The 15,379-nt window shown below is 39.0% G+C and overlaps 2 protein-coding genes across 3 annotated transcripts; both read left to right on the top strand.

Moving 5' to 3' along the window:
• The first annotated feature begins 1,650 nt into the window (after nucleotides 1-1,650).
• LOC143687022 (uncharacterized) lies at nucleotides 1,651-2,427 on the top strand. Its single transcript, XM_077163595.1, has one exon. It carries the CDS (start codon nucleotides 1,651-1,653, stop codon nucleotides 2,425-2,427), a length of 777 nt encoding a protein of 258 aa, XP_077019710.1.
• Nucleotides 2,428-7,066: 4,639 nt separating this feature from the next.
• Nucleotides 7,067-14,682, top strand: CAV2 (caveolin 2). 2 transcript variants are annotated; one of them, XM_077114827.1, is made up of 3 exons: nucleotides 7,072-7,304; nucleotides 7,612-7,799; nucleotides 12,422-14,682. In XM_077114827.1, exons 1-3 carry the CDS (start codon nucleotides 7,152-7,154, stop codon nucleotides 12,570-12,572), a joined length of 492 nt encoding a protein of 163 aa, XP_076970942.1. In that variant the 5' UTR covers nucleotides 7,072-7,151; the 3' UTR covers nucleotides 12,573-14,682. The 2 variants fall into 2 exon arrangements, with proteins under 2 accessions (XP_076970980.1, XP_076970942.1); XM_077114865.1 differs by lacking the exon at nucleotides 7,612-7,799 and having other exon boundaries at nucleotides 7,067-7,304.
• Nucleotides 14,683-15,379: the final 697 nt, after the last annotated feature.

Below are 15,379 nucleotides of genomic sequence, written 5' to 3' on the forward strand. Positions count from 1 at the left end.
AAATGCCCTGCTTCATTGGAGCAAGGCTTTACATAGACTGTAGACTAAAGGCCAGTGGTCAGTAAAGGAAAAAACACGAACGAAACTTTCACTAAATACCATACAACTGTCTGGCACCATGCCATAAAAGTTGATTATTGAGTAACTTTAACAGGAGACATTTTTCTCATCTGTACCCTGAAACTGTTTTGTGTGGGGTTGTCCTGTGCAACGTGGCTCAGGGTGAGGGGTCAGGGTGCCAGAGGGGAGTACAGCAGGAGAGTAGGGAGCAGGATGTTTACAAGGAACAGCATCCCATGCAAATCCCAATATACCACCGAGAGACATGAATAGGAAAAGGCAGGTTTTTCTGAATTCCTCAATCTTTGTTTTGCCGACAGTAAGCGAACCTGAGAAGGGTCCCATGAAGGACCTGGCAAGCAACCACCTGGCTGTTGCACTAAGTCCATGAACCTCTTAGTTAAGATCACCTAAAATTGGCAGTCCAGAGCCAGACCAGCCTGAGACAAGGTGGAGTTCTCTCACCTCTGAGTCTGACCTGGGCCCGTTTAACTTTCCGGGAGGCTTAGGAGAGGGAGCTTCCACTTTAAACTTCCTACCAAGCTTGAGGTGATCTTCCTCCAGGGAAGGTCTACTCATCCCGAGAGGTACCATAATCACAGGAAGAAGCAGCCAAATTCACATGGGGAAACAGGGAGACGAGCAAGGGCTTACGGGAAATGAAGTCCAAGACCGAAAAAGCAGCGTTGGGCGCAATAGAAGCAGATTATAAAGAACCGAACTCTATGTGATCCTCCATTGAAGCAGAAAGACAACCTGGGTGGTGGAGAAAGGAGTGGAAAGAAAGTCTGTCTAGAAGAAGCCTAAGAAGCTAGAGAGGCTACAAGACTTGAGGAACAAGTTGCATCCATCTCCAGTAAAGAACAGACGGGAGTGGGGGTGGGGGGAAGGCAATGAAAATAAGAAAATTGGAAAAATATTTCCTCTGACCTCAGAACTTTCTTTTTAAGACAGCCCCTCTTTGAACTCATCCAGTAAGAGTTTGAAATTCGATTTAGACTTACATCATCATGAAGGAAGCTGCTTGGGGAAGAATCAACAGTTTGTTAATTCCTTCTACCACAGCTTACCCCTTGTGATAGTAATTCCCATAAAATGCAAATCAGTGTGAAAATGTCCTGTGTTTAAAAATTTGAACCCCCCTGATAATAGCTCATTCATACTGGAGAGACACCATATGAATTTAGTGAATTTGGGAAAACTTCTTTCATTCACATGTCATATTTCATTAAATGTAGAAGTCATGCTGGAGAGAAATCCCGTGCTTCTAAGGAATATTGAAATGCCTTTAGCTAGATGACAAATCTCATTGAGCAGAAGAAAATTCATACTGGAGAGAAATCCGTGAATGTAACAAAACTTCATTGAACGTTAGAAAATTTATACAGGAAAGAAACCTTTGAACATACTGAATTTGATAAGGTTTTCTCTGGAATCTCATTTCTTACTCTACGTTTGAAAGGCAATACAGGGGAAAAGCCATATAAATGTAAGAAATGTGGAAAAATCTTAAGCCAAAAGTAAATCCGCATTCATCAAAAAATTCACATCTGAGAGAAACCTTGTGAATGTGGGTAAGCTTCCATTGAGATGTCAAACCTCAGTCAGCAGAGAATTTATAGTGGGGAAAACCCCTTTGCCTGTAAGATATGTGGGAAAGTCTTCAGCCACAAATCAAACCTCACTGAGCATGGACATTTTCATACTAGAGAGAAACCTCTTGAATGTAATGAATGTGGAAAAGCCTTCAGCCAAAAGCAGTGTTTTATTAAACATCAAAACACTCATCCTGGAGAGAAGCTTTTTGAATGCAATGAATATGGAAAATCCTTCAGCCAGAAGGAAAACCTCCTTACCCATCAGAAGATTCACACTGGTGACAAACTATTTGAGTGTAAGGATTGTGGAAAAGCTTTCATACAGAAGTCAAACGTCATTAGACACCAGAGAACTCACATGGGAGAAAAGCCCTTTGTATGTAAGGAGTGTGGGAAAACCTTCAGTAGCAAATCAAACCTTACTGAGCATGAGATAATTCATATTGGAGAGAAACCCTTTAAATGTAGTGAATGTGGCACAGCTTTTGGTCAGAAGAAGCACCTCATAAAACATCAAAACATTCACACTGGAGAGAAACCCTATGAATGTAATGAATGTGGAAAAGCCTTCTGTCAACAAACATCACTTATTGTACATGTGAGAATTCATTCAGGTGATAAACAATATGAATGCAATGTATGTGGAAAAGCCTTCTCTCAAAGCTCATCTCTTACTGTGCATGTGAGAAGCCATACAGGTGAGAAACCCTATGGTTGTAATGAATGTGGGAAAGCCTTCTCTCAGTTTGCAACTCTTGCTCTACATTGAGAATACACACAGGTAAGAAGCTTTATCAATGTAGTGAATGTGGGAAAGCTTTCAGCCAGAAGTCACACCACATTAGACACCAGAAAATTCATACTCATTAAAAACCATGAGAATACCTTGAAGATGTGAAGTTTTTTAATCAGGAATTTACATTTCATAGCACATCAGAAATAATTGTTCTAAAGCAGCACCATGGATGAGGGAAACAAAAAACAAAAACTTACGGGATACCAGAAATTAAATATTGACAAGACAGACATTCATATGATATAAAGCCTGTGGCCAACAAAAAAGCTACCGCAGAGGTAATGCTGAAACTTTAGAAGCATTCCCACTAAAATTGGGGAGAAGAAACAGATGCTTGCTGTCATCATTGCTATCACAGATCTGGGATCCTAACCAAGTTGTAGGTGTTGGAAAGCAAGAGACAATACTAGATATCATATGCAAATATTATAAAACTCCTGTGGTGTTGATGCAGCAAAGTGAGCCCAGAAACAGACTCACACACTTATTAGAATTTGGAATATGATATAAATCCCATCAAGAAGTGATGAAATAATGGGACCTGTGTGAGGAAAGGAGAGGAGGCAGAATAAGGTAGATGGGGCTTGTCAGTTGCCCCTTTTGTTCTCTGGGTTTTAATATCACTTCATTAGCATCAGCATTGTGTCAAACATTTATAATTCATCAATGATAATGAGTTCTAAAAATTTGACAGGGTAGACAAATATCCTTAAACTTAATTTCAAAAATTTCTGTATTTCTGATAAATTGGGATTACAACTCTGAGATTTCTTAAATATGGGTTTGGAAATGAATAGCTGGAACTTAATTTTTCCCATCCAACATGAAAAACTGTTTCAACAGTGTCTAATTCAATAGCTCTCAGTCAGGGCTGGGGATGCTTCTTCCAGAGGGATATTTGTCAATGTCTGAAGACATTTCTGGTGGTGTTGACCTGAGAGTGCTATTGGTATCCACTGTGTAAAGGCCAGGGATGCTGTTAAACATCCTACGATGCACAGGATAGCTCCCCCACGGCATGTCAATAGTGCCAACATGGAGAATCCCTAGTATAATCCAAGTGCTTCAAATATTATCAAACTGTAATGGTGAGATCAAAAAACCATCATTCCCGTTAATAACCAGGTGGCATAAAAGTAATTTGAAAAAAATGACTAAAGCTGCATGTAAGCTATGCAGACAAAAAGGTGACTCATTTGTGATTCATCATAAAACTGAAGATACAAAATGAGATTTTTAAAAATTTTTAAAAGCATTTACTTTTCTATGAAACAGAAAAATAACCTTCTTTCTCGGACACTTATATTGACAGAGCAACAAATGTTTAGAGGCTATCCTACTCACCAATTCTAATCTATCACCAAGTTGTTATTCTTTAAATTTATTAATATTCCATCTGAAAGTCAGTCCCCTTGCCAGAAGTGATGATAATCAGAAAATTGATGCACCAGTAAGGATTTATCATCAAGTTTTTGAGTCCCCATGATTTTAGGACAATAAAAATCTGTAACTTATAAGTAAATAATCCTTATAAGTTTGGAAGACAGTAGAGTGTGTTCAGCCATTTAAATTTCAACCCACCTCCTCTCTTCTCTCTTTTCCAATAGATCATGCCCAGTTAGTAGGGATAAGATACCACATGTTATGGAATCACTCTGGTTTATACTCCTTGAGAACAACCACAATAGCTAACATTTTTCTAAGCAGGATAAGCAGAATCATTTTTATAGCTACTAGGATAAGCAGAATCATTTTATAGCTCCTCTCAGAAAATCTTATGGTATTAAAATGATAAAATGGATAAAAATTTCATCAAAATAAGAACCTCATTTTGAGGCCAAAATCCATTGTGGGGTGGCGTGGGGAGGGGTTGAGCAAGGGATTGTACGACAAAAATTTGGAAATTAATGAATGAATAAATGAATCCTCCTCATTTAAGTTCTATGCTTCATACAACAAATCTAGATGGGTTTCTTTTGGCTTAGGTTTAAGAGGCACTGATTAAGTTTCCTGGCTTCCAAAGCAAATACCATGCAATGAGTTGGTTTAAACAATAGGGACTTATTTGCTCACAGTTTTACGGCTAGAAGAAATAAATGTCAAGGCATGATCAAAGCAAAGCTTTCTCTCTAAAGACTGTGGTGTTCTGGCACTGGCTGTCGGTGATCCTTGGTCCTTGGCAATGCACATGGCAGTCTTTCCTGGCTTCTCCTTTCTCTTCTAGGTTCCACTGACTTTCAGCTTCTGGCTGCTCCCTCTATCTTTTCTCTCCCTCTGTGGCCTTTCCATTAAGACTTCAGTGATAGAATTAAGACCCATCCTGATTCAGTTGGAGCACAACTTAACTGCAGTAACCTCATCAAAAGGTCCTATTTACAAGAGTTCACACCCACAGGAGTAGATTGGGTTTAAGAACATGTTTTTTGGGTACATATTTCCAAGTCACCACAGGCACCTATTCATAAATATCTTTTTTTTTTTTTTGCCATGGGCAGGCTCCAGGAATTAAACCCGAGTCTCCAGCTCGGCAGGCGAGAGTTCTTGCCACTGAGTCACTGTTGCACTGCTGCATAAATACCATTTTACAAACGTTTCTATAATCTAAACTGTCTAGTTAAGAGCATGTTAATTTCTTGCTGTTTTTGGTCTAGCCCTGTTGCCTGAAAAAAATGACTCAAATATTTGTGATAACTGCTGCCAGTATCTTAAAAATCACATTGGAAATGTAAAGGTGATCTGGGGACAAAGAAGGATGATGCCAGATTTTCAGCCACTGATTAAAGCTACTCTTTAACTATGGGAAAGGCTTTCTGTTTTTGGATTAAATATCTTAAAATATGAGATTAAAATAAGGGAAATAAATTATTATACAATTTTATTTGGCTATATACTCTCTTCCTTTCCATTTCCTAATAATTGATATTACAGATTCCCTTAAAGGAGTAATGTCTTCTATTCATTGTGACAAACACTTGAGTCCCAACACTCAAAGAGACACAACCTGGTTGGGTGAATGGGGGAGGTAGAGAGGTACAGAATAATCAGTAGGGAGAATTTCTAAGTTATTGCTTTGGAATTATTTGAATAAAAATAATATGGGGAAAGTAAGAAAGACGTGAATAGGCAAGCGTGGCCCCCTGAGGAGAGCAGACAAGCTTTGAGCATTGGACTAAACCTGTCACACTACAGTGCTCCAAAAGGCCCATCTTTAGGCCTCAGTAGAAGTAAGTAAATTTTAATTTTTAAAAATTGTTCTGACTTCAAAACATTTTTTCTAATTCAGTTCTTGCTCCTTTTTGTAATTATCATTTTTAAAATAGTCTTTTTCTTTCAGAAAAAAGTAATTCTTCAAATCCAGATCACACAGCGGGACTACTTCGTGGGGACAGTGATTTCCAAATACTCAGAAGTACTCATTAAGCAATACTTGCTGTGTGCCTATTATGTCTTAGTGCTCTGGCACTCCTCAAGTCTTAGTATCCATTATTTTGCATTTGGCAAATTTTTCAATGGGTTCCCCTTCTCCCCAAACACATATGTAAGTCCATCACATCCTAAAGTCTTTATGAACACTCAAACTCCTCCCTTCTGAAAGCTTATGAGTGAGTCATCCCCAAGCTGGTTTCACCTATTGCAATGTGACTTTATGCAATATTTTGATAAGACGGTTCCTCCAAGTTGGCTGCAGATGTGACTGCAACTCAGAGGTGCCTGAAATCTCTCAACAGGGCCTGATTCAAAGGAAAAATAAGAGCTGCAAATTTAAAAAACTTAGTAATAAATCAGATCTCCCTTCTGGGTCTGAAGGTGCATGCTCTTAGACTCCGGGGCTCGCCCACCCAACTCTATATTCCCACCGTGGCTCGGGCAGGGCCACACATTGTGTGGGCACTTGGAAAGCTGATGCTCGTGCGGGGTCCCCAGGCAAAGGGAGGTCCTTTGACCAGGTGTGCTGTGTGGTTCCTCACACACCGCAGCAGCAGCAGCATTTTTTTAGTCACAATATGTGTTAGGTATTAGGTAAGGGTTTTATACGAATCGACTCATTTCATTTTCACATAACTCTATGAAGCAAGTGCCACTGCTTCCATTTTACAAGGCCGCTGAGGTTGTGAGAGCTTCTGTACCGCAGCTGGAACCACACAGGGTAAGCGGTGGAGTCGGGAGGTGAACACAGACGACCTGATTCTATTCCCCCTGCGCTCTTGACCACCACGCTGCCTCCGTCCAGTAAGTTCATCCTGCCTAGGACAACCTGTCAGCTCTTAAGCCTCATAGGTTCCGGGCGTTTAGGAATGTAATGCAGAACGCCCTTCGACTCCTCTTTGGAGAGCAGGCAGGTCCTCTTCCTGGTGACGCGCTTCGCCCGCCTGGGGGGCCGGGGGTTTGGGGGGTGGGAGGGGGGATGTGACTCCTTGGCACAACTCCCTCCACTCCCGACCGGTGAGAAGCTGTCAGCGCACCCGGCCAGGAAGGGGCGGTGGAGAGGGCGGGACAGAAGCCACCCCGCCCGCTGCGTCCGGCCCCCGCCTCCCCAGGCCCCGGGGCGGGGCTCGGGCCGGGAACCGCCGCCGGGAGCTGGAGCCTGCAGCGGGAAGCGGCCGCCGCCCGGAACACGCCGGGCTGGGCGGGGCGGGGCGCAAAGGACCCGGGAAGGCGCGCGGGTCCCGGAGTCGCGTCGCGCACCCAGCGCCGCGATGGGGCTGGAGACCGAGAAGGCGGACGTCCAGCTCTTCGTGGAGGACGATGCGTACAGCCGCCACAGCGGCGACATCGACTACGGCGATCCCGAGAAGTTCGCGGACTTGGGTATGGACCGGGATCCTCATCGGCTCAACTCGCATCTCCAGGTGAGGCGCCGAGCGGCCCTGCTCGGTGGGAGGGTAGGCCCCCCCGCGTCCCCACCCCCAATACCGGTCAATCCCCGAGACCTGCATCCTCCCCCCCCCCCCCCGTCCCCGCCCCATCCACCACGGAGCCTCTGGCGTTGCCGGAGTCTTAGCCAAATACCGGTGCGCCCATCGTGACCCTAAAAGACTTGACACCCTGGTCAAGTCCTCCCTTCTTTCTTCCCCCACCTGGCGCGCTCCTGGTTCCGGGGGGGCGGGGGGAGCAGGTTGGATAACAGATCTGGATCCCAGCGTCTTGTCTCTGCAGCTGGGTTTCGAGGATGTGATCGCCGAGCCGGTGTCTACGCACTCCTTGGACAAAGTGTGGATCTGCAGCCATGCCCTCTTTGAAATCAGCAAATACGTGATCTACAAGTTCCTGACGTTGTTCCTGGCGATTCCCCTGGCCTTCGCTGCGGGAATTCTCTTTGCCACCCTCAGCTGTCTGCATATCTGGTGAGAAGGGGCACCTGGGGTGAACCTGCTTTCTGAAACGGAGGAATAGTCTTTCCACCTGTCCCCGGCCTCTCCTTCCCCCCAGGCTGGAATGCCCGGGGAAGAGCGGCTTCAGTCAGAAGTGGAAGGACTTGAAAGGCCGAGTACTTTCTTTAGAATAATAGGTTGGGTTGGGAGCTCAAACAGAAGAAAGTATGACCCTCTCTCGTAGGGTGTGATTTTCCCTCGGATACAGAAGACTGAGCCAGTGTGGAGGTGGAGACCTGGAGGCCATGCTTCCTGCCCCTGATGGGCTGCTCACTCAGGCGGCGTTGTGACTTGTGCCTGTGGTTCTGGGCAGGACTCTTGACTGCTTTCATCACCTTTTATTCAGTCACTACCTGTGCTTGGGGTAAAATGAGTGCTCTCTAAGCAGACTGCCACCGACAATACTACTAGGTCAGGGATGGTAGACCTGGTTAAGCAGCGCTGAGAAGACCTAGCCCTCCTCTATCTGGCCAACTAGCAAATGGCAAGGGTGGGGCCAAAGGAGGTGCCCAGGTGTACAGTTAAGGTGAGGGTTCCCCAGCACAAATCAATGAAAACTAAAGCAGTGGGATAATGAAATGAGAAGGCCTCCAAATTACTTTCTCACTTGATCCAGCACAAATGGGAGTGGGCATCAAGTTAAAGGGAAAAGAAATATGGAAACTCAGTGGACAATAATAAGGTTTTGAGTTAACTGTATTCACATCCAAAATGTATCACAAAACTTTGTTAAGCATGAACAAATTTTTTTAGAAAGGAAAATTCCATATTTTACCAAGAAGTGTTTTTATTGTTGTTATTGCTGTTGTTTTTCAAAGGTATCCCCTTTATTCCAAGAAGAACATTCAGATCATCCCTATTATTGCAACAGTTACAGCACTGTCAGGCTGGTGCTTTGGGGAAGTTTGGGTGACATGTATAACCCTCGATGCCACCATGTCTTTTTTTTCATTACTTTAGTTAGTATTGACACACCTAACACAAGCTCAGTATTCATTGTTAAAAGTTACTAGATTATTCTTCATTCCTCTTTATCATCAGAATTTTAATTTCTTTAGCTAGTTAGCTGGCTAGTTGGTTCATCAAACAAAATTTATTGAGTGCTTAGCTTGTACTGGGTCTGGGCCCAAGAAGAATATGAGGTAGGATCAGCCTTCAGCTTACAGCACGTCCATGCCGCTGGCTAGATACAGAGGTAATACTGAAGAAAACAGAGTTTACTCTGATGAGGGAAGATCAGGGAAGGCTCTATAGTGACAGTGTCTGAAAAATCTATTAAAGGAGAAATAAAAATTTGCCAAACAAGTAAAGGATAAACAACACCAATTGAACTTGATCACACTAAAGATTGCAAACAACTAAATTATGTTGCATGTGCCAAATGACTGTCAGAGATATAAAAATGTTTGCCTTTATACATGAGCATATCCACAAAGATCCTGTAATTTTGTCAGATGTACATGTAATCTCTTTTTCTGACATTAGCACTCTTTTTTTTTTAAGATGCTTAAATCAGCATATAAAATTTTGGGTTCCTAGTTAATCAGTCAGCTAACCTCTGTATTAGTTTTTCCATTTTCAAAAATGCGAGAAATCAAGTGACTAGCAGCATGTTGTGAAATATTGGCTATAAAGCTATTTGGAAATATAAAGTGCCATATTTATAGTCAATAAAGCTGGGCTTTTCTAAAGCACTTGTGGAAGAATTGAGGGGCAAACATTTTTCATTTACTAAATGGTGGAAAGATGTAAAACTGTCACTAATCAAATGATGTTTCTCTCCACCTGGCTCCCCTAGAACCAAAGTGTTTTTTTGTACAGTGCTTGCATTGGTGAATCATCAAACTACTTCTTTTTTAGCCACATAAAATGTATTATTTAACTTCAGCTTATGTTTCAAATTATGTTCGTGAGGGATTTTAATATTTAACTGCCATATGTTTGTCATTAGGCAGTTGTGATTATAAATAGTGGGAATCAAAAAATAATAATAATGCTAAAGTTAGTTTATGACTTGATAAAATAAGTTTATGATTAATGGATTACATTCCCATGACACGATAAGACCAGGTCAGGGAAAGATCTTATAGAAGACCAAACCCATTTGCCTTTTGGGGTTTTATTTTTTGTTTCTGCTGAGGTCAAGAGAGGTTGTTTATTATTTTACCAAGTAATTGATGACCAAAGCTATGAAAATATACAATAATGAGAACCAATTCACAACATCACAATGATTCTGAGTTTAAAAAAGAATAGGCCCATAAAAAGAACAGGCCATATAGAAACCAGTGAACTGATTTGTTCCTATACCACAGTCAGAATAAGAGTCAGTGCTTGGTAATTGCATATTATTGGTCATAAGTGGGTCATACCAAAGAAATGTGGCTAAAGCTCCCACACTTCTCGTTTTGAGCTGGATTGCAATTCAAACAGATGTCCATCTGATGGATATGCAGTAGTAGCAACCTCATTGTAGAAGGCAACATTTTTAATATAACAAATTGCTATGGCAATTCAATTTGCATGACACTTAAAAGAAAAATCTCTCTCCTAAGGTCTTTATTATCCAATGGAGGAATATATAATTATAGATTATAAGATTTATTTAGGAAGTGTTTGGTTGGCCACATTGAGCCTCAACCAAGTTTTGGGTCAGTTCAAATTGTCTGGAGCTTCCAAAGGAAAAACATTTGGGATATTGAGACAATTTAAATTTTATGTTAGAGGATCCTTGGATTTCCTTGGATTTTCTAATCCAAAGTGGGAAAACTACCACTTAAAGAAAATCAAATTAAAATGAGTTTACCTTATACTGTGAATTTAAGTCCTCAAATGTGGACAGCTACACTTTGATGAACTGGAAAATCCACTTTTGTCCTGGGCTTAATTCCCTTTTAAGACATGGAGACCCACAGAGTTATGGGGATGGAAAAGTTCTTAGTTTAAGGAACAATGGAAAGTATATAGATTCTTGGTGAAGTGGATTTGGTTATGAAACATACTGGTCTAAACTTCAGTCTCATAGTACATCGATTTGTCAATGTGTGTTTACTCTGTTATAATTATTTTTATTATATATTCTGATTTCAAAATAGATGTACTTATTGTTCATTATAATGATGGCATCCCTGGACATTTCAAGGGTACCTTATAAGTGTTGCTCCTCATAGCAATCTGTAAGATTTCCTATTCTCACTTGAACTTGTAATGATTTGCCCAAGACCACACATGAGGTGAGAAACATAATGAGATAAGAAGTCAAAAGTGGCCGTCCATGGGTGGTGCAATGATGGCTCAGGGGCAAAATTCTCATGTCCATGCCAAAAATTAAAAAAAATGTACCCATCCTTCAGGATTCTGTTCAGAGTGTTCAGCTCTGAAATGCCCAGTAATTTATTTTCCTATAAAATTTCTTAAAATACTTAGCACTTGTACAAAACATAAGACAAATATATGTACACAGTAATATGAATAATGTAGTATTAAAAGTAAATCAGTTAGACAGTTGCCAGATCTTCCCTTCACTTTGGGCTAAGTTCAACAAGCTTTTATTAACATCACATTTTAATAGCAAACCAAGAAAATGAGACTTACCTTTTTGTGCCCGTCCAAACAAGATTCCATTGAGGCCACCATCACTGCCTGAAAAATCACAAATATTTTTGTGTTCAAAGAGCACTATTATAACAGAGAGCATTATTAAGAGGATTACATAGAAAATTAACCAGGCCAGGCAAGATAAATACATGTAATTACCTTAGGAAAAGGCATATTGAAAAAATAATTTCACAATAACATAGTTTTTCTTGTTTAAGAGTTCTGACATAAAATGCAAGGCTCTTTTAACTACATTGCACAGCCCCTTTCAGTGTTGATAATTACAATGAGAAATTATTAAAATAAAATGGAATGGAATGGAAAATTCATTTCAGTTCCTATATTTACGAAGGGTAAATGATTCCCTCAGTGAAAGAGTATACCTTCTTGTAGGAAAGACAGGAATATAAACATCTATTCATGATACCCTTTTTTTTTTTCAATTTGAGGTTAAGAGTCTGTTCCAGTATTTTGGAAGCACAAAAAAAAGAGGACCCAACCCAGCTTGGTCCAAGGTGGGGGGACAGAAGTGGAAAAATTCAACAGGAGAAGCTACCAGGAAGTAGAACTTCAGGGAAATACTAAGAGTTAGGCAGTTTAAAAGTTAGGGGAAGGAGCAAGTAGTAAATTCATTGTCATCATTTAGTTTTGTTTTACTGTTTTAGGTAGTATGCCACCAGTAGACAGAATATTAGTATTTACCATAGATGTGCCTGTTTATTTTTAAAGCCACATTTCTTTTTGTGCATCTTATCACCATGGGGGTAACTGTTCGTTTGTTTGTTTCAAACATTCAACTAAATTGAAGTGAATTAAGTCATTATATCTATTCATGCATGTACAAGAGTCAGTGTCTTTAGGGTGAGAATGCTCACCCTCCATGCAGGAGACCCGGTTCGAGTCCCAGACCATGCACCCTCCCCCCCAACCCCAAAAAAGAGTCAGTGTCTTTATTTGATAACGTTAATGATCCTTACACATCTCTTCCTCCATTCCAGGATTCTAATGCCTTTTGTAAAGACCTGCCTAATGGTCCTGCCTTCAGTACAGACAATATGGAAGAGTGTGACAGATATTGCCATTGCCCCGGTGTGTGTGAGCGTAGGGCGCATTTTCTCTTCTGCCAGCCTACAGCTGAGCCACGACTGAACGCTCCGACACCAGGTCTGAGGATTTGGAAACTGTAATACTTGTTTGTTGTTATATCATAGAAGCACTACTGTTCTGTTCATTTCCCAACTGTTCTAATTAAGAAAACTATTAAGATGGACAGCCGTGTTTAGATATTTTTATTGGCGGATCTTTTCAAATAATCGTTTATAGTGAATAGCCAAGGGTTTCTTATCTAACTTTGTAACAAGTAGGTTGGCAACACTTAATTTTAAAGGCAGACAATTTTTGCTCTGGTACAAAAGTATAAATCTTATAATGATGAATCTATAATGGCCAATTGACATTTCTCTCAACATCCTACAATATTTTTGTGTACAATTGTTAATAAAAACAAGATTTCTTATCTTTTTACATGGGGAATAGTACTTTTTAAATTACCTTTACAGATAAATTTTGAGGGATACTTAGAGATAGAATATATAAATATCTTAGAAATAGTACTCAGTAATAGAAGCACTCAGTTGGAATAGTAATTATTCTTTATAAAAAAATGAATAAATGTGAAAATAGATTCATGAAAATGTTGTCCTTTAAATAAGGTATTGTTAACCTACAGAGCTATTTAACAAAATGTTCATTTTAATGTATATTTTGTACTTAATGTAAATGTTGCTCTAATCAGATTGCTTTAAAGCACTTTTAATTATATTTGTTTTCTTATTGAACTAATATATAAAATGAGTAAATATATCTCCCACATTCATGAGATTGCACTGTCTTGATTATGTAAACATATATATCTTATTTTGGAAAAGAATGTAAAAGACTGATATACAGTGCTTTTCTTTCTAATTTTTCCAAGCAAAATCTTAAAATAATTTATGAGTGATGTATGTCTGGTCGTAATCTTAAAATAATCCATATCTAATTGATACTTAGTCTAGGAGAAGCTTTCTCTCTTGCAGTTAAAAAGTAAACCTGTATTCTACATTCTTATTAATGTTTCACTTTACTATCAAGTAATTTTGGTGCTATTTAATAACATTTTATAATAAAAACTACTTCTGGCACTTGAGTACAATTTAAGCTGCCGTGATTCATGTAGGGAGGCTTATAGGAGCGTTGTTAGTTTTTTATGGATCCATGCTACTGAACTATATGTATAAATTAAAAACTAACAGCTATAAACTTTGAAGATGCTGTGTAACATGAGTTTTGTAACACGGTATAAAATTATTCTATCAATTTTTTAAGTATAGAGTCCTTTTTCAATGTTATGAGTCACTGTTGTTTTAAGAACCCCATTATTCCAAAATGATGGGTGCATACCAAAAATGTCTATGAGGGAAGTGGTTTTTAAACAAATTTACTACAATGTATACATCTTAAAAGTGTGCAGTCCTCAAATTTCAGATTTACTGTCAGAACCTGAATTAACATTCCTTTGAATATCCTCGTTGGTGACAAATCTTCACTGAGTAAAGAATAATTTAATTTTCAAAATTACCAGAACCAGTGACTATAAAGGATAATTGAACTGGAATGCTACTGGGGACCAAAGCGAATATATAATTAAATTATGAAACTCATCCTCCTGAAGGGAGATACGAAAGAGAAATTTCAAAGTCACTTTAGGCCATTGCCCATGGAAAAGACTCTCGTGATTATTACCTTAAAGAACTACCACTCATTAGGCTATCTAGAGTCTATTGTGCCAGTTAAAGAAGTCAGTCAGTCTCATGACTTTATAGTTACACCTTGTGTTTTAAATGTTGTCTAAGAATGTTTGGATATGTTGATGGGCCAAAATTATTTGATTAATCAAATATTTATTTTAATAATTCATGAACTATCTTTTCAATCAGCTATAGGCTGTTTGTTTTAAAGTACACATAGTCATAGTTTAAAAGCTTTTAATTTTTAACAAGGATACATATGATTTCCCTATTTCTGAACAGTATTGATTACTTTCAAAATGGATTTATATTGAGATTTGCCATTAACTATTTTATCTCTAAGACTCAAATTTTGTACCAAGTGGGTTCAGGTTTCGTTAATAAACATGTTGGTTTTTTTAACTGGGGGTCAGTGAGGGGCAATGAGACTTCTTCAGTATCCATAATAAACTTTGTAAAAGCCCATAAAACGTGTTGAATGCTTTTTTTAATTAAGTACAGAACTCTTCAATAAGAACCTTTCAAACTAATTTTTACCTTATCAAAAACTCATAATACACAATATGAGTTATTACTAATTCAGGAATGTTTTGTGAAAGATTATGAGATTGGGCATTTAATTCTGTTTCCACAACACTTAAGGAAGTTCCATATAAATTTTTCTATCATTTCTATCAAGCTAAATATGGAATAGCTTTTTCACAAACCCACCATACTTTATCATCTTCATGAAGTAAAGCCTCTTCTTGCTAATCCTAAATAAACTGATGTTTCTGTCTTATTTTTTAAATGAGAAATAACAATATAAATCACATGTACTCGGATACCTGTACCATGAACCCAGACTAGAATCCAAAATTATTTTTGGAAAGTAAGTATGTGAAAACCAGTTGCTGATGTTGGCATAGATTTTCCTCTTGTGAATCTGGGAAAATGACCAACATTTAATAGTAAAGCAGGTGTTAGGTTTTTTTAAATTTCTTTATAGTTTTGAAGAACTTTAAAAGTCACCCTTTTTGATAGTCATTCACATCCTATTAATTTATTTTAATGCCTTTCTTTTTTGTTTTTTATTAATTAAAAAATTAACTAACAACATTTAGAAATCATTCCATTCTACATATACAATGAGTAATTCCCAATATCATCACATAGATGCATATTCAT

The sequence above is a fragment of the Tamandua tetradactyla genome, chromosome 1, assembly GCF_023851605.1.
Source record: "Tamandua tetradactyla isolate mTamTet1 chromosome 1, mTamTet1.pri, whole genome shotgun sequence".
NCBI lineage: Eukaryota > Metazoa > Chordata > Mammalia > Pilosa > Myrmecophagidae > Tamandua > Tamandua tetradactyla.